This window comes from Martes martes (assembly GCF_963455335.1).
Source record: "Martes martes genome assembly, chromosome: 9".
NCBI classification, from domain to species: domain Eukaryota; kingdom Metazoa; phylum Chordata; class Mammalia; order Carnivora; family Mustelidae; genus Martes; species Martes martes.
Genome location: NC_137896.1, coordinates 112,891,253 through 112,910,642, shown reverse-complemented (window position 1 = coordinate 112,910,642; position 19,390 = coordinate 112,891,253). Strand labels below are relative to the sequence as shown.

At 41.3% G+C, this 19,390-nt stretch overlaps 1 protein-coding gene across 4 annotated transcripts in view; it reads left to right on the top strand.

Moving 5' to 3' along the window:
* The window catches only part of LTBP1 (latent transforming growth factor beta binding protein 1), a gene marked incomplete at its 5' end in the record, with an annotated part of 397,053 nt that overhangs the window by 249,833 nt on the left and 127,830 nt on the right, over positions 1-19,390 (top strand). For 2 of the 4 annotated variants that reach the window (XM_080814316.1, XM_080814314.1), the window contains 3 exons: positions 5,689-5,811; positions 14,630-14,797; positions 17,667-17,735. In XM_080814316.1, the coding sequence (XP_080670442.1) occupies positions 5,689-5,811; positions 14,630-14,797; positions 17,667-17,735 (360 nt within the window). Of the gene's footprint in view, positions 1-5,688; positions 5,812-14,629; positions 14,798-17,507; positions 17,736-19,390 lie in introns of all 4 variants that reach the window. The other 2 variants (XM_080814315.1, XM_080814313.1) reach the window with 1 other exon arrangement.

Below are 19,390 nucleotides of genomic sequence, written 5' to 3'. Positions count from 1 at the left end.
GCTCCTCTGCCTTTCCTTTGGATCTATATTCGTTAACTCCGTGAACTGTGAGGTGATACCATTCTTTGGAAGGATAGATTTCCACAGTTGGCTAGAAAAATTCAGTGCTCTATAGAGGGAGAACAGAGAACACGTTCATTTGTTTATCTGTTTGTTTAAACACTAAACTGTTTTCAATTTAATCAGAATATAATAAGGGATATTGGCTGACCCTCTAAAATATGAGACTTCTGAAACCCAGTCATGTTTGTCAAATATGTTATTTATAAAAAGGATCAAGTTAGAGGCTTTTATTTGATTTTTAAAAATAGCCGTAGGAATTGGGATCTAAATAGAATTATAATTCATAATTTGCCCATCATGTTCTGTATAATTGTTAAAGTTTTGCCTGATAACATCTCTTGGTGTACTCTTCAAACCTCTCATGTCCAGATATAACGTGTTTAGCTAATACATCTTCTTTCTTTTTTTTTTTTTTAATTTTATTTGTCTCTGACATACAGAGATCCCAAGTAGGCAGAGAGGCAGGCAGAGAGGAGGAAGTGGGCCCCCTGCTGAGCAGAGGGCCTGATGCGGGACTCGATCCCAGGACTCTGGGATCATGACCTGAGGCAGAGGCTTTAACCTACTGAGCCACCCAGGTGCCCCAATACATCTTATTTCTTAAAGCATTTTGAACCTCTCATTTCCTTCAGTTTGTTTAGAAAGATTTTAAGGAGCTTGGCTACCTGAGAAAGTCGTTTGGATAACTTTTCATGTTTCATATTATTTTCTAAGGTTCTAAATTAAAAATCATGGGAGATCTGTTTTTTATCTTTTTTGTTTTGTTTTTATTTTGTTTTTAAAGATTTTATTTATTTGAGAGAGTGAGAGAAAGCATGAGCGGGGGCGGGGTGGGGCAGAGGGAGAAGCTGACTCCCCGGGGGCCTAGCAGAGACGGACACCCCTCCCCCCACCAAGCCAAAGGCAGACCTTAACTGACTGAGCCAACCAAGCCCCCCTTGTTTTTGTTTTTTTAAACACAAAGCATATAAACTAACCACCTACAGTTTCCTTGGGAGCAAAACTGGGGATGGAAGAAGAAAGTGGCCCCCCGAAAAAAAAAGGACCATTTCTATCTAGCTTTTAGGTGTAAAATTTTGTGTGTTGGGAATTAACAATTTATGACTGGAATGCTTTTGAAGGTTTTGTGAGTGAGTTGTTGAAACAGGCCGTATAATTTGTCACAGAAATTAAAAGTTGGGATATAAAACTTTTACAAATTTTGACAAGTGCCATCTTATTATAGAAGCTCAATATTTGAAGCAAATGAAAAAAAAAATGGCCTTGCTTAAAACAGCTATACCCGTTTCCCAGGGCGCTGAGGACAGCTCAGCAGGTGACAGTTAAGTCTGATGAACCATGCCAGAGACCTGGTCAGACTTGGTAGTGAGGACTGTAGCCTTGTAGGTCACAAACCACATAGGCCCAAACTTAGGGATGTGGGGGACCCAGTCTCTTGTGCTTTTAGCTAAGACCACAGCACAGTTTCTGTGACAACAGAAGACTGTCATTTGAACAAGATACAGGTGGTGAGTCAAAATGGACCCTCTGTACTTACAAACTCGGAGTTTAATCATCTCTGTGTGAATTTCCCAGCGAGGACATTGTGGACATTTTTGGCTGAGCAAGTCTTTGTCAAGGGAGACAACCCATACTTCTTGAATGCTAGACTCCCTAGTATCTACTCTCTCTACTCTCCAGTCCCTGTGACAACCCAAAATGTCCCGTAGGCAACCACACACCCTTCCCCCTTGGAGAATCATCCACTGATCTCCTTGACTACCGAGAGGGAAGCAATCTTACTGACCTACAACATTCCCTAGATATTTGCATTTTAGAAGAGAATGTTTTCATATTCAGATGACCAATAAATATATGAAAAGGAAGTACAAATTAAAACCATAGTGAAACAACACTGCCCTCCCACCAGAATGGCTACAATGAAAAAGACCGACAATAATTTGGTGAGGATGTGGAACAGTTGGAGCCAGGGATGGAAATTGGCATAACCACTTTGGACAACTATGTGATTATTTACTAAAGTAATCACGAGTCTTCTCTAGTGAGTTAGAAATTCTATCCTAGATACATACAGGAGCATAATAAGTACCATGGCCTACCAAAAGACGTCTGTATTAGAACGTTCACAGAAGTGTTGTTACTGATCGCCAAAAATTGGAACTAACCCAAATGTCAATCAACAGTTGAATGGATAAATTAATTTTTATATCCTCACACAATAAAATATAACAGCAGTCAGAGAATGAATTGCTGTATGCAATAATGATGAATCTCACAGGCATAATAATGAGTAAAAGTCAGACGAAAGAACATATGCAATAGGATTCCCTTTCCATGAAGTGGAAGAACAGAGCAGACTAATGGGTGAGGGCAGTTACCTGTGGGGGCAGAGATGTTGATGGGAATGGGCAGTAAAGGAGCCTTCGGAGACGATAGAGATGTTCTAGATCACAGTCTGGATGGTGGTTACGCAGTTATGTATGTTTGCACGCATAGATAGACGTATACATATGTATGTGCGAAAGGTCATGTGGCTGTATACTTAAGATCGATATACGTTGCTGTATATACATTAGGAAGGAACTTGGAAATTTAATCTCTTTAATTTATGGTATTTGGGAGAACAGGTTAAAAAATAAATTGAGGTGGTTAAGGGAAATAGAAGTTTTTCTGGAAGCCAAGAAAGTGTGAGGGAGAAAGTTGCATACATCTAGGGCCAAAATTAGGGGAGGTGGTGTGGCTAGTTAGTGCCGGGGGCACAAGCTGATAAAGGTAGAGGTAGTAGGAAATGCAGGATTCCCCTTCCTCTTGAATTTTTCTCTTCCTGTCTATCGCCAGGGTGGGGGTTTTTTTGTGTTTCCTTTTTTTAAAGTCTTAATTCCTGTCCTCCATTCCCATGGCATCATGGTTGAAGCAATGGACAACGTTGAGGAGAGTCAAAGAGGGGATATTGGAAGAGGGCACAAGCACGTGGTTGTACATCAGATATTTATGCATTGGAGGAGAAACCCACCATCGTAACCTGGCAGCCAGCAGTGAGGCTGGCACACCACTTCATAGAAAACTCCAGTCAAGGGACGATTTTGAATCCCAAAGGTGAACGTGGAATATGTAGGAGGGCAACCAATGAGCAGGAGTAGGGGCCACTCAGAGAAGGAGGAAGGCTCCTAACTCACAGGCAAGTGGGGACATGAGGGAGAACAGGAGAGTGCAGATTTTGTCCTGCCTTTTGCCCACAACTGGCTGGTTACCCAAATTTGAGGTTTAACCTGGGACATACGATAGGGGCTTTACTTGTACCATGTAGTCCCAACCGGACTTGCCATTCTTTCTGGTCCTCCATGGTGGTTTTCTTAAGGATAGTGAGTGATAAGGGAATATTTTCAGTTGCATGCTGTGCATGAGCGTGTATCACAGCACAGTGTAGGCTGATAAAGAGTGAGATGACCAGGTGCGGGACCATATGCCATGCCAGGTGTGGTCTAGCAGTGCCAGCTTTCAGCTGGGTCCAAGTTAGAAAGCTGTAGGATTTCTACAGCAAATGTATGTGTTCTTTTGTTATTTGGATGTCATTGAAAAAGTGTTTTATCACTGAAATTACAGACTGTATGTGTTCAATAAAATACGTCCATTATGGAAATCAATGGCTACTTAGCATATGAAATATAAGCAAATAAGGATTTATTGAGGGCTATATTTGCCTTATTATGTGACAGTTTTGCTGGTAATATTTTGCTACCAATTGTGTCCAATTTTAATATAGAAAAATTTGAAATCATTAATGGAAGTTTTATTGGAATTGATGATTGAAGCAGGCAAACATTATTGGAAATGCTAATAACCATGTCTGTTAATTGTTAAACTTCATAAGCCACCATGAGTAAAAATAGAAATGACCATTAATTTTTCACTTTTATCTTGTCCTATTCTGTTTTTCATTTTTAATTAATTACCTTTACAAAATACTCTATAATCTTTTTTTTTTTAAAGCACACGTTTTTATCTCTCCTCTTCCAAATCATTTTGATTTTCCTTTGGATTGCTGTCATAGCCCATTCGGGCTGCCGTAATAGAATACCACCAAACTGGGTAGCTCTTAAACCACAGATACTTGTTCCTCACAGTTCTGAAGGCTGGGAAGTCCCAGGTCAAGGTGCTGGCATGGTCCCTTCTGATGAGGGCCCTCTTCTGGTTGCAGATATCTCTGTTGTGTCCTCAAATGATGGAAGGGACTGGGGATCTTCCTCATGGCTTAAGCGACTCCCAAAGGCCCCCTTACTAATACCATTACCTTTGGGGGTTATGATTTCAATGCCTGAATTTTGGGGGGGACACAAACATTCAGACCATAGCAATCACCCTATATGGGTGACCTCAAGTCTCTATTTCTAGCCATGTTGTCTCTTTACTTCATTCCTGAATCTACCACTGTTGCTGGATTTTATACTTGTGTATCCTTATGTGACCTTCAAGTGTAAAACTAGTCTCTTCATTTGCCTCTTTTTTCCTCAGAACTTTCCACAAAACCAACGATGTCTTTTCCTCTTTTCCCAGATTAGATACCTCCCAGGCATCTTCAACTCCTTTCTGTTCCTTTCCAGTGTTCTGCTGGCCAAACATTATCTACGCATTTGGCCCATTGTTCTTTTCAGAAGAAAAATTCCTTCCTGATGATTCTCACTGTCCCAACCTGGCTTGTCCTGTCTCCTACTTGCATTACTCCTTCAGTCATCAACTTCTGGTCTCTTCTCACCAAGCCATGTGTTGGCCAGATGAATTTCCTTGGATCCTGCCTTTGGTGCTATCTTCCTTGTGCTCAGAAACCTTTAGGATGGCTCCTTGTCTCAGTAACAGTGAATCCAAAGCTAGCCTGGCTTTAACTGGTTCTTTTTCCAACTGCTTACCTTCCAGAAACTACTTTTCCAGCCAAGTTTGACTCAGTGTTTCTTGATCCCCCTTCCCTTGTGCAGTCTCTGCGCCCATGCTCTGGGGTCACTCTTGTAGGTCACCCACCCATTCCTCCCTATCTATCCACCCATCCTTCCACCTTCTCCCTGACCTTGATGCCAGATGAAGTCTTAACCCTTCCCCCAAGGCTCTGGTCTCCCCTACCTTCAGCTAACTCCGTCAGCTCTTACTATCTACATGGGCAGTTTCATAATTTGACTTCTTCAAGTCAATGACCTTTCTTCTTATTGTGATAAGTTCAACTGCTTTTCACTTCTTTAATTGGTAGGTCATTGTATGTCCAGCTAGATTGCCTGCGTCTTTAGGGCGAGAGTCTTTGCCTTACCTGTATGATCTCTAAAGCCTGATACCTATTAAGGTAAGCATTGTGAGGGCTGGAATCTTGTCAGTTTGATACACAAGTAAATTTCTAGTATCTCGAACAGAACTGGGTACATCATAGGTGTGTAATAAATAGCTATGATATAAATTGTAGATATTCACTGAATGCTTGCTTTGATTTGGGTCACTCATACCCGCTGCATTAAAAGCCAACATCTCTCATTTACTGTCACTAAGAGATTATTGTAGTGAAAAAGAAAGTGAATACTGTTTACAGCCAGAATCTGTGCAACTGGGCTGGACTACCCCTTCTAAGAGGATTGTGTTTTCCTGCAGATATTAATGAATGCCAGCTCCAGGGCGTGTGCCCTAATGGTGAGTGTTTGAATACCATGGGCAGCTACAGATGTACCTGCAAAATGGGATTTGGGCCGGATCCCACCTTTTCAAGTTGTGTTCGTAAGTAATGATCACTTTTTATTCCTTATTATGGATCATTGTTTTGTTTTTTTTTTAAATTTGAGGAGGGGGGTATCCAAAGGAAGATGAATACTCAGCAGTCAACTGAATGTTGTAAATGTGTGGGGAAATCTCATTAAAAGGACAGCTGGAAGGAGGCAGACCTACTAACATCCCTGTTTTGGATCTTTCTGAAAATTAAATTTTTATTGCAGTCCTATAATAGCTATAACTCAAGGTAGGGAAGAAGCACACTGAGAAAATAAACTCTCATGGAGAGTTATTTAAAATTTTCATACCTGAAAGATGACAACAGTTTTTCCCTTCCTGAGCATTTTAAGCATTATTTAGGCTGGGTTAAACTTTGTCCCAGCTTCTGTCTTTAATTAGTCCAAATTCTGAGTCACCGGTGTCTGATTTAATAAGGTTTCACTGTACTTGCTCCGTTGGTAGAGTCTGGGAAAGAGTTATAAAGACCCTGCATTTCAGATTTTCTATTCAATTCTAATTTCTAAGATTCTTCTCTGTTGTCCTCAAAAACCACCAAAATGTGTTTCCAGAGTTAGACTGTTTTGCCTTACAAATGTTGTCTCTAAGTTTTTCTCTTGTACCTGGTAAGGGTAAAAATTCTTTGTCAAACCATATGTCCTAATATTAATGCAGAAAATATATAGTTTCTCCAAAGAAACTCTCTAGCCACAAAACCTAATCCAGTGTAATCCCTAAAGATCACTCGACAACCAGAGATGGATGAATTTAGATAGAAAGTTCTCACATGCAGATTTTTTTTTAAAGATTACCTTACTCTTTAAAGAACGGTGTTTATTATGGCAAAGCAGGTAATCGCTGCAGTTGTTTAAAAGCCATATACAATTGAAGTTTAAACATTGTAAATTAATGTATGGCAGAAACTGTTAGGATAATTTTAAGAACAATTCTGTATTTCTGCCCTGATAGGTTTTTATTTTTATTGCCTCCTTTTTAATGTGACTTTGGTATATGTTAAGCTGTGTCCTTCTGGCCTCCATTTTTAAACTGGGTCTTTGGTCAAGACGCGTTCCTGCCGGACGTTATCTATTGTTTTAATTGTGCAACTCTCCCTGAGATACATAGACATGATGAACTATGGACAAATGTAGTAAAATAAAAATGACAGTCTCATTTATTACTTTTAAAAATCTGAGTTCACAGAGTCTTCTGGAAAATTGTTACTAATTACTACTATTTTCTTTTAAAAACTGTCAAATGCAGATTAGGACATTTTGCACGTAAGTTCTTTTTTCCGTGTTCTTTCACAGACAATTCTGATCATGAAGCAGACACCTAATCATAGGGCGTTTTTGGTGGGTGGTAAAATTAGACTATGAAATGATGTTTGCATACAAGGTATGTTTGAAAACTAATGCAGGGATTTGAACATTTCAGGTCAAAAATCACATCGTTGACAATACCCAGATAATTTAGAGATTCTTTCTGGCTGATTAGAATTACATGAGTAAATATTTTGAATAGTTTCCTAATTTTAAGCATAGAAGATTTTAGAGTTTGGATATAGAATTTGCTTTGAATGTTTGGGGTTTTTTTCCCCTCTTCATTTGACTTGTCTGGTTAAAATGACCACATTGAAGATTGCAGATTAGGTAAAGTTGGAGAGCTGGTCGCGAAGTGTTTTATTGAACTTTGACTAGATCTGATGTCTAGAGTCAAGGGCAGACGTCCAGGTTTTAACAAGATTGTAGAAATCTGCCAATGAGCTTTTTCAAACACTTACACGTTTCCTTAGCATTTATTTTCCCTGTCGTTGCCCAAATAATACTGAACTTATTAAACAACTGTTCATTCGTATTTGAAAAATAAATAATTCAATTTTATGGTTCAGCTGCAACAGCTGAAATGATAAGTATTAAGAGAGGTTTGTTGCTCGTTAACGTTCCAGTTCAGAGTTTGAGTTAAAACCTGGGATCTTTACCAGTGTTGAGTGGCAGATTTATTTCTCTTTCCTCTGAATTTACTACACATCACATCACAGAACTGTGGAGTTCTCTCATGATTTGTGACTTGGTTCAGTCCAGCGTAATTTGTTTGTGAACTGTATTTTGAAGGAATCTATGTGGGGCGCCGAGGGTGGGGGGAGGCAGAAGTCTGAAAACAGTTGAGAAGAATCAGGAAGGTAGGTGATGTTTACGGAGTAAGGGAAAAATGTTGGCAAGATGGTGGTATCCTTAATAGTCATGGGGAAATAGCAGAAGGAGACTGGGATGTCACACATACTCATGCACACACATAGACACACGTGCCCAGACACACAAAGGCACCGAGAGGAGTTGTATAACGTTTGGAATATCTGTTTTTGAGAGGTGTAGAAACCGCCACGGATACAGCAGGTAAGCAAATGGGAGAGACTGACCACGTTTGCTCAGGCATCGTGAATTTAGGGCATAGCCAGGCCATAAAAGGTGTGGCTGACTCTGAACGCAAAGAAAGGCACTTGGCCATGGCCAAGGAGTAACGGGAAGCTCTCCCTGTTCTCAAATGCACTGAAGTGAACACCCTCAGAATTCCTTGACTCTGGCCAAAGGTTGCAACCATTTCTCTTTCTCCTTGCCCACTCTCTGTCCTTGACTTCGCAAAGCTGAGAGAAGGAAAGCCAGAGGGCTCTGGCCTCTGCTGTCCAGACCTCTGGGTCTGCACCTTCAGATACTGCCGCAGCATCTTCAGACCTCCTTCTCCCTTTCTATGGGGAAAGGGGAAGTTGTAAGATTTGTCAGAGCAAATCCAAGAAAAGGATAATAACCTTTGCAGTTGCAAAAGGGAAACTTTCTGACTTTCTGAGCTGCAGTTCTTTTGGGAATTCAGGAGCTCCAGGATAAGAGCTACAGTGGGTGTGTCCATAGGTTTGGTAGAAAAATGCCCACAGGAAAAGTCTCTGAGCCTGCTATCTGGTTGCATTTTTGCCCTGTGGCCTGGATGCTAATTTAGAAATAGAGAGTTGGAGAAATGCGCTTAGAAACCTGGAAATCATGAGATGAGGAACACATTCCTTCTGAAAGTTAGTCATGTGTATGCCCGTCATCTTTTTACTTCTCTAACGTCTTAATGAGATACCATTTTTCTTGTTTTACGTATTAGGCAACTGAAGTCCGGGGAGCTTTCCACAGCTTCTTACGATGATATGGCTAGTAAAGGGAATCTTGAGATTTACAGATTTATTTATTTATTTTTGAGAGAGAGCACAAGCACGAGAGGGAGGGGCAGGGGAAGGGAGGCCCTCAAGCGGGCTCCATGTTGAGGGTGGGGCAGGGGCAGGACGCAGAGCTTAATCTCAACGACCCAAGATCAGGACCTGAGCCCAAACCAGGAGTCAGAAGCTTCACTGACTGCACCACCCAGGCCCCCCACGGACTCTTTTGGGATTTAAAACTGGGTTCTGTGCCTCTACGTTTAGGCTCCCAGATCAGGGATTGGCAAGATACGGCTCATGGGCCAAATCTGTTCCGTTGTCTGTTTTTGTCAAGTTTTGTTGGAACACAGCCGGGCCCTGTCATTTATAGGTTGTTCTCATCTTGCTTTAATGACATGATGGCAAAGTTGGGAAGTTGTAGCAGAGACTGGAGGGCTCACAAGGTCTAAAATAACTATTTATTATTTTGCCTTTTACGGAAGGAGTTTGCTTACTCTTGAGCTGTTTCAACACTGTCCAGTAGGACTTTCTGTAATGATGGGAATGTTCTGGATCTGTGCTGTCTGATGTAACAGATGTTATTCCCATGTGGGCAGTGCGACTGAGGAATTGAATTTTAAGTTGTGTTTCATTGAAATTTTATCAAAGTAGTAACATGGGGCTAGACGTTAATGTATTGGATAGCACCGTTCTAGATCATTGTTTGACACAGCTGGTGGGGAAATGACTGCTGGGCCTCCTCCTTTCTTCTTTCCTCCTTTCCCTTCTGACTTAGTGGTTCTGTGCATGTGACACCATTTTCCAGGCAGTTAGGCTGGGAGCTCCTAGGCCACTTTTGACCCCGTCCTCTCCTCTGGTCTCCAAGAAAGTCATTCATCTTTGTAATCTGTCTTGCACCTTCTCTTGTCTTTCTACCTCCTCCGCGGCCATCCCCACATAGGTCTCTCACTTTGGGGTCTTGCAGCATCGTGGCCTGGGAGCTAGACAGACATGTCTCTGCAAAGTGTTTGCCCCCAAGTGAGAGTAACAGCAGAAAGCAGAGCAGTGACATCAGTATCTTTATTGTGCATTTTATAAGCATCAGGCACGAAGCCCTTGGTATGCATTAGTAGGTAAAATACTTCCAAGACGTCCATGAGGTTTATGTGGCTGTTCTTTCTGTTTTAGAAATAAAGAAATGGAGGCTTGGAGGGGTTAGTAAGGATCTTGTGGAAAGCTACACAGGCTTTAAGTGGCAAAGCCCACGTTTGAAGCTGGCTCTTACTCCACAAGCTGAGCCTTGAATCAGGAAGAAGAAATGGGTCTGAATGGATGGGAGCGAGTCCTTTATTTACCAAGGAGAGCCGTGATTTAGTCTTCCTTGCCACACGATAGAATAGATGGCGTAACTCTGCACTGGCTCCCGGATCACGGTTTCTTTTATTTTAGTTCTCCCAGAATTGAATAGCCCCTTTCCCACAAAGGGTGCCTGGTGGCTCTTCTTTCAGCAAATTCATCTCTCAGACTCCTCATCAACATTTTCCCTCTCTCCCAACACTCCTCCCATGGGGGGTTTAAGCGTAAAGGGATGGAACTCTGACGTGGAATTCACACGAGAGATGAATGAAGATATTGAAGGTGTTGGGGCTGGGCGGGGGGTTGAAAACAGGCTAGCTATATACCATCTTCTCTAGTCTTTTATATTTTTTACCTTCCTCTAAGTGCCAGATTAATTTATATCTGCTTAGTGATACTTATCATTCATGTGTGGAAGATGTCTTTGAATGTATGATCAGAATTTACTGTCTAGCCCTGTAATTAAGTTGGTTGATAGACTACAGGGGAACCCAAATAAGAGAACCATAGCATCTTTCCTTCATGCTGTGCTTTGTAAGTGGGCACCGTCAGCATTGGCTATATGGTGATGATTCAAGACAAGAGTATGGAGCTATATGTTTATTACTTTGGGGGATTTCTATATCTCTAGCTAAGAAAAAAAAGAATTAGGCTCCTGACTGACTGATGTGGCATTTCCAGTAGGTTTTACACTCTTGAAATGTGTTTCCATCTATACAGAGCACCTGAATCTTTCCATCTTAATCTTAGCAGTGCATCTTGCAAAAATATAATCTACAAAACCCACTGTTTCAGTGTGTCTACATACAGGAACCTCAGTACTCCATCCCATACCCACTTCCACTTACTTTTTTGAAATCTTGGGGCAGTACTGATTTCTTTTAGTGTAGCATAAAACCTTATGACTCAAGAGAATACATGATCAAGTGTGCCATGTCTTAAAATAATAAATGTAGTGTATAATGAATTACTCATTATGACTGGCCTTCCAGTCTGTGACTAAAGATACTCAACTTCATGATTCAGAGCATATTGTTTCTGGATTTACATGTCATGTTGACTAGAATGTGAAAGTGCTAGAGATAAGTAGAATTGCCATGTGAGAGATTGGAGATGATAAAAGAGTGACAGGTAATGTAGGGGTTAAAATAGTGGCTTAAAAAGGCACACCCTGTTAGAAATCTGTGGCATAAATGAACACTTTTTCCTCCACGTAGTTGTAGGTCAAAGGAAATTTGAATCATGGGAGCACCAGTAGACCCTCTCAATGGCTTCCTTCTTGGTTGTCTTCCATCTTTGAAGGAGTACATTTTTTTAATTAGTTTCTTGTTCCTATATGTAGTTGGGGTAAGGCATGTCTAATTAGAACATGGTCTGACACACCCATACTCAGCAACAATTGACTTAATGACCGTAAGCCAGTGATTCTCTTAATACCCCTAAAAACCCCAATTTGAAATGCTTTGGAAGCAACTGATGGGAAGACAAAAGTCTATAGATGGTTTGTATAGAACGAATTCGTTCACTAGACTTCTATCTTTATTCTCCAGATGATAAAATACCCCAAACTGTGTGTGTGTGTGTGCGTGTGTGTGTGTGTGTGTAGTGCACAAGATCTCAACAACCATCAACTCACTTTAATGAACAAGCAATTTCTCTAAAATTCACACATTTAAGTCCCTTAAAACACTGGATTGCTGATGTGACGTTTTGGTTTAATTTTGGGAACAGGCATGGTAGGAGGTTTCTTTAGAGTCCTTGGGTAGGGGAGCACTTGGAATGTAACAAAGATGGTGCCTGATACAGTATCACTTGCCTGAGTGTGAGGGTGAGGTGGATACATAGAAGGGAGAGTGGAGAAGGGAGTGGAAGGGAATCAATGTCACCATTAGCCAGTGTCATGGATTTGAGGAAACTCTCTACCGTGCTCTGAATGGCTCTCGTTCCTGGGATCTAAGCTAACATTAATGCAGTTAGTGTTATAATTAAGCCCTGCCAAGTGGGCTCCTGTGAGATGGCCTGACATTGTTTCTATGGAAATATGTGTTGTAAGTCCAAATAATTTGAAGAGGAAATTTTTTGGTAGAATCCCTTATAGGCTGATTCTACTAGAACTATGTATATGTTCTTAAGATTGTATGACCTATAGGTACATGTGCACACACAGACACATACACATACAAACACACACATGCTACGTGAGTGATGTTCAGTCATTCCAGGGACTCATTATCCCTTTGGGGATGATAACCATGCTTACATTTTCTTTTATTTTTGCTTGTGACCTTTGATCTTCATCAGTCTTACACGGATTCCAGAAAATAAGTGGGAGAAGGGAGAGGAAAACACTCAAAGTTTTCCCTCTGAGCACTTTTTTAGTAGCCCTGGACAAAACTGGCCTTATTAGACATACTTACTGCATAAGTTCTGAAGCTTCAGGAAGGTCTCCTCTGCTCCCCTCAATCTGTTGTTTCCACACCCCTATTCACCAATAATAGCTGTTTTTGAATATCTTCACTTTGTTCAAATTTTGCCGCCAAGCAGCGATCAAGAGTGAGCGATCAGTGTGCCCATTGAGAGGATTGAGATATATACTTTCATTAAAAAGAGTGGCTGGCATGTATTTTGTGTCTACTCTGTACCAAAGGTTTATGAGCATATGGTATTTCTAATCCCACTGAGCCTCTTATTCATAGGTGAGAGTTAGTGAAGCTCACCCAGTGTAGCATGGTTCTTTCCAGAGAAACAGAGCCATTGAGGCTGTGTGTGTGGGTGCACGTGTGTGTGCAGAGAGAGAGGTTTTAAAGGAAATGACTCGCATGATTGTAGGGGCTGGCAAGTCCAGAATCCACACGGTAGGCTGGTAGACTGGAGACCATGGGAAGAGTTAGTGTTACAGTGTTTGTCTGAAGGCAGTCTGCTGGCAGAATTCCCTCTTCTTAAGAGTTCCGTCTTTTTCCTCTTAAGGCCTTTCCACTATTAGGGTGAGGCCCAATCACGTTCTGGAGATTATCTGTTTTACTCAAAGTCTACCAATATAAATGTTAATCTCCCGTAAAACATACCCTCTGAGCAACTGTCACACCTGTGTTTGACCAAATACCTACTAGCTGTGGCTTAGCCCAGCGGGAAGATCCAGGTAACCATCACAGTCCCAGTGACTTCCATAGGTTGTCTTGGTGGCAAGTGGTAAATGTCCTATGAGAATCCAGAAATGCCTGGCTCTACAAACCTTTGCTCTTTTCACTGTGTTGTAGTACCTTAATTTGATCAGAAGCTTTCTTAGAGAATCTACCTAAGATGTCAGTCCTTTTAGAACGATTGAAAACTGAGATCTGGGCAGGAAGGGAAGGTGATTTTGGAAGTGGCAGGAGCCAGAGGAATTGGGTAAGGGAAAGGCGAATTGGAAAAACCTCATCTGGCCAGTGATACAGTAGGGAAGAACTTTGGTTGGGATGGGAGAAGGGACAAAGAGGGGACCATCAAGCTCAGTCTGTTCAGCTCTTTGACTTGGCCTAGATCTGGCTCACCTTTACATTAGAAAACGAACTTCTCAATGGCAGGACTGTATCTTATCCTCGTAGCTGCCTTATGTGCTCTGTAGAGTGTCTAGCGGTTGGTTTAGTGAAGTCTTATCTACTAAACTTAGAATAGAAGCATCAGGAATCGGGCTTAGGTCTTGATGACTATGGGCTGGTGTGCTTTTGCATGTTTTCTAAGGGACTGAACACATCGTTGCCTTCCTTGATATGCTGTCTTGTGTAGCCCGGCAGGTCGGAAGCTGCTCCCTGCCTCCCATCTGCTGTAGACGGGCCTTCAGCGAGGCCTGCAAGTTCTCACTGTCCTTAGGAGGGGCAAGAGCTGGCTTCAGCATCAGCTACGTTGAGTTCCTGATGTTCACAGCGCCTGCTTGTTCACCAAACTCTGCCCTAGACTACCCCTGTTATGGCTAAATAATAGAAAATAAATGGCGTCATGATTTTGATAATAGGTACCCTGGTTTAGTTGGGCAGCTGATTTCGGTTGAAATGGTTTCTGTTTACTTCATGTACACATACCTGATCTAATGCTTGCTGGAATGGAAGAAGGGGCGAGATGGGGACAGGGAGGTGGGACCCTGATTCTAAAATGTATTTGGTAAACGGACTCTAAATCAGGAAAGGCGATGCCCTAAACCTACATAAATTTGTTCTGAAATACGGTATCTCACTGACTTTAGGGTTCATTTTATTATGACAGGAAAAGTCGATGTAGTCTTTTGTTGTTTCTTGGGTGACATCAGGCCTTATCTCTCTGCTTCAGCGGATACCCCTGTGATCTCTGAAGAGAAGGGGCCCTGTTACCGTCTGGTCAGTTCCGGAAGGCAGTGTATGCACCCTCTGTCTGTTCACCTCACCAAGCAGCTCTGCTGTTGTAGTGTGGGCAAGGCCTGGGGCCCACACTGTGAGAAATGTCCCCTTCCAGGCACAGGTAAGACATGACCAGCTGTACGCTCCTATTCCTTCCCAGCCACACAAGGACCCAGGAGGATTCTGGCAGCTTGTGTTCTTTTTGGTTTCCAACTTTTAATTGACGTGTTAATAATACAATGTATTTTTATCAGTTTTGTACAAACCATGACCATAGAAGGTTGAATCAATGGAAAAGAGATTTTCCTGTTTCTCTGTAACATGACACTTCCTCTCGAGTCTGGCATTCAGAAGTGTGAAGAGACCAGAGACCTTGCTGGGCCGCGTGCCGTCCTAACGACGTGTCCCATGCGTGTCCCATGCACGGCCACGAGGCCCTGTGGAGGTTGACTCACTCACTCACTGGTTGAACATGTGCTCGTCACTTTCTCCACTTGCAAATGGAGGGAATCATCTTCATGATTGAATTTGTGTTGTGAAGATTAATAACTCAGAGGCAGATCCTGTCAGGGAACTGAGGAACTTCCAAGTCAGAATATTAATGGAAATTTAATCAACTTATACTTTATAAACCTTATACTTTAGTTTGGTACATATTTGCCTAATGCCCTGAAAGGATAACTACATATATATATATAAAAACTATATTTACTGCTACCAAGGAGTCCTCAACTTCTCAAGCAGGAAGAGAAAGAAACACACCCTGTGAATACCTGGCGTGATATTACCAAGGGAGGAGTGGTCCCTATTTCACAGCATGTGGTGGCCATAAAAAAGTCTTACCAGGTGCTTGTTTGATAAGGTGCTTCCCACCTAGGGAAGTACATCAAATCTCACGGGACTGTTGAATGTCTCAAAGCTGTAGCTTACACAGCAGCAGACAAGGTTTAAATATCAACGTAAATCTCATGATTCACCTTTGTTGGTGGTTAGGGTCAGAAAGAATTGGTAAGGCAGGGGAGAGTTGATGCTATTTTGGTAGCTGTGTAATTTTAGACACCTTCACGAGGGCCTAGTATCCCCCTGTGGGATCTGAACTATTAGTTATTGAAAAGTAATAAAAATCCATGAAATAAATGACCTTCGGAATTTATAGACCCATTTCTCTTCAAGTTCAATTTTAATAGCTTTGTAACTCTTACATGATGCATAAATCAAGACGATGAATATAACACAAGGCAATTAATGATGTATTTTATGATGACTAACATAACACAATAAAAACTTTAAAAATAAGCAAATAACACAGGACAACATCTCCGTGACATCCAGTAACTAAACTGGAAAATAACATTAAAGCCAGACTTTCTGTACTTACCCAATTTTTGGTTATATGGTGATTTTCCAACATTTAATTCATTAATACTGCAAATATTTGATAGGAAAACATGTTGTCTTCTGGAAACATCTGGTCTTTCAAGTAAGAATTGTATTTCATAGTTAAATTTAAGAATGAATTTCCACCATTTAATGCGCAATCCTTAGAAAAACACTGTTTTAGTGTGCTTCAAGGAGTATTTTAGAGTTTCCTTTTTATTGAGGACTAATTTTAGGTCCAGAACACTCAATAGGGGATCTCTTGTTGAGTAGAAGGGAGAAGTGACTTATTTTACTTTCAATTTGAAAAGTAGAAATAAAAAAGTTGACCATAAGCTCCTCAGTGTCTGCGTTTGGTAACTTGCCTCCAAGACCAACACCAAAGGGATTAGGTGGATTTTCCTTCTCGGGCCACACACTGCCTCGTCACCCCTGTCTTTCTCCTTCACTTATTCCTGGAGATGATGCAGTGGAGGTTAGCAAATCCTATGTGCCCAGTCTGCCTTTTTTTTTTTTTTTTAAACAGGCAAGACCACTTTCCTGGCAAGGAAAGCAGTCCCAGGGCACAGAACATCTCCTTGTCCTCTGGATAATTAAGCCAGCTGGTCAAGATCAGGCTGTTGCCTCCTCGTCCCTTTTTTTGAAAATAACTCCATTCTGACTTGGCATATCCTGTTGTTCTTGACTTTTCTCCATCATCCCTTTAGTTTTTTTGCCGGATTCCTTCTCACTATCCTGAGACTGTCTTCAAAAACACTCCCCTTTTCAGTCCTTCTTCACCAACCTCACCGTATCAGCTGATACGCTCCATTCCGGCTGACTCTTCAACTAGAAACAAATTATGAGAATTTCAGCATCTCATTTCCCTGACCAGTGATTGATTTTTCTCTTTTAGCCTTCTTATTAGTCATCTAGTGTAGAGAGATGTTCCTGAGTTCCTTGTTAATAACTAAGGCAATTATACCAAAGCAGGAGGAAAAGAAGAAAGCCTGTTTTTTGTCGATCTTATACACATACCCTATGAAATATGTATAGTATATATGGTATCTTCTGTATGTAAAAACCTTCTAATATATTACATATATTCCATATATGTGATATATCATATGACAGAAAACTAAATATAGAAAATGTATATATGGTATCTCTTAATTGGTTGCTGATGTATATAATATATATAAATATATGCTTTCTATGTGCTATGTAGGCTATATACATAATATTGATAAGGAATTAACAGATGGAGAAGTATTGAATAAAAGAAAGGGTTGGGTTTTTTTCTGTAAATATGCAAGTTTAAGAGAAATTCAAGCATTATGCATCTGTTTTTGAAGTTTTTAAATGTAACTATATTAATGATGATTTATTAAGAAATACTCATCATGATATTTTCCTCTGTATAAGTTTTGCACTTTTAGATTTTTAAAAGGAATATTTTCCCATCCCAAATCTAGCTGCTTTTAAGGAAATCTGTCCTGGTGGAATGGGTTATACGGTTTCTGGCGTTCATAGACGCAGGCCAATCCATCACCATGTAGGTAAAGGACCTGTATTTGTCAAGCCAAAGAACACTCAACCTGTTGCTAAAAGTACTCATCCTCCACCTCTCCCAGCCAAGGAAGAGCCAGTGGAGGCCCTGACCTTCTCCCGGGAACACGGGCCAGGCGTGGCGGAGCCAGAAGGTGAGAGTGGAAGTAGATCAAGGACCCAGCCCTCCGTCTTGTGTGTCTTTGGTTTCCCTGTTAATACCCTTCTCGAACAGGGTTTTTAACCTCAGCTCTATTGATACTGTAGGATAATTCTTAGTGAGGGGCTTCTTTGTGCGTGGTAGGATTTCATCAACCTCCTTGGGCTTGAACTTTTAGATTCCAGTAGCATCCTTCCCCCTCCAGGTGTTATAACCAGAAGGGTGTCCAGCCCTGCCAAATGTCCCTGTGGGGTAAAATGACCTCTGATTGAGAACCACCTCTGTAGAGTAATATGTTTGGAGCAGGTAACGATATTCTGTGGTGATCTCAGGGCATGCTGGGGGCTACTTTGTCTTGATGTTTATTCCTGAAGGGTAATTTACATCCTTTAGCGAATAACCCTAGTTCATTTCTTTGTCTAGAGGGCCATTTAATAAATAGTTATGTACTTCACTAAGTGGAATCCACAGACTTAAAGAAGTTAAAGCATTGATGGAGCTTCCATGAAATAGAGGGCAACAGACAGTCAGGGATCATGGGAGAACAATGAGGCAGGACAGGAGAGTCCCCAAAGGGATCTTGGAAATCGCCTTGTGTAGTCCTTTCATTGACTTTCTGAGAAGCCTGAGACCTAGAGAGGGTACATGGCTTGCCAAGTGTCATAGGCAGAGTATGTAATGGGGCCGAGGAGCACATTTTTCCAAGAGAGAGGGTATGGCTTTGTATTCTAGGAGTCTAGAGACAATTGACCTTGACTGTGTCTCTTTATATAAGCCAGCATATTCAATCCCTTGAATATATCTTTATTATCCTAAGAGTGTTTATCCCACATAGGAGGAGCAAACATTTTAGATTTATACAGAATATGTATTTTCTTTAATGACGCTCTTGTTGGCTTCTCACAGTTTAATGGGTCAGAATATAGGGTGCCCATTTATGGATTTTGTGAGGAGAGAAGGTATCTAGGGTAGTAGAGAATCAGGCGCTTGACCAAACTGCCTTCTAGAGAGGTCTTTTTTCAGATCTCTGAATTTTTCTGTGCTCTAGCCTGTTTTATTTCACTCTTCTACTTGTGGCCCTTCTTGTTAGGCAGAGCAGGGAGGCCCTCACCTAGAATTGACAGTATTGACTGTTTTGCTCCTCTTGGGGTATGTTTGGGGTATGTTTGCAGATGTTTGCAATGGCTCAGACTCTTGGGGTATGTTTGCAGATGTTTGCAATGGCTCAGACTCTGCACAGGCAGGAGGAAATGGGCTCTGGTCCAGCTTCTGCCTCAGGACTTCCTTGGTGGGTTAGGCAGGACAGGCTGTTCGTTGATTTTTTCCAACCATGAGAATATAGCAGCAGTGATAAGCCATCTGGTTCCCTCATTGCTTTTGGAAGTTAGGCATCTACCAACACTATACACTAATGTTCATGGAGATGATGACTAATGAGAAAAACCCCAGTAGTTGTTAATCATAAGCTGGAGGACTAATACTAAAGACTGATTAATGAGAAGCAAGTCTTTCTAAATCCAAAGGCATAACCACTCCCACTGCTTCACAATAATGTTATGATTGTGTAATACGTAATCTGTTCAATATACTGATGCTAATCTCTAATTAAATTTTTTTGGCTTGTGATTTCTTTCCCTCTAATTTAGTTAG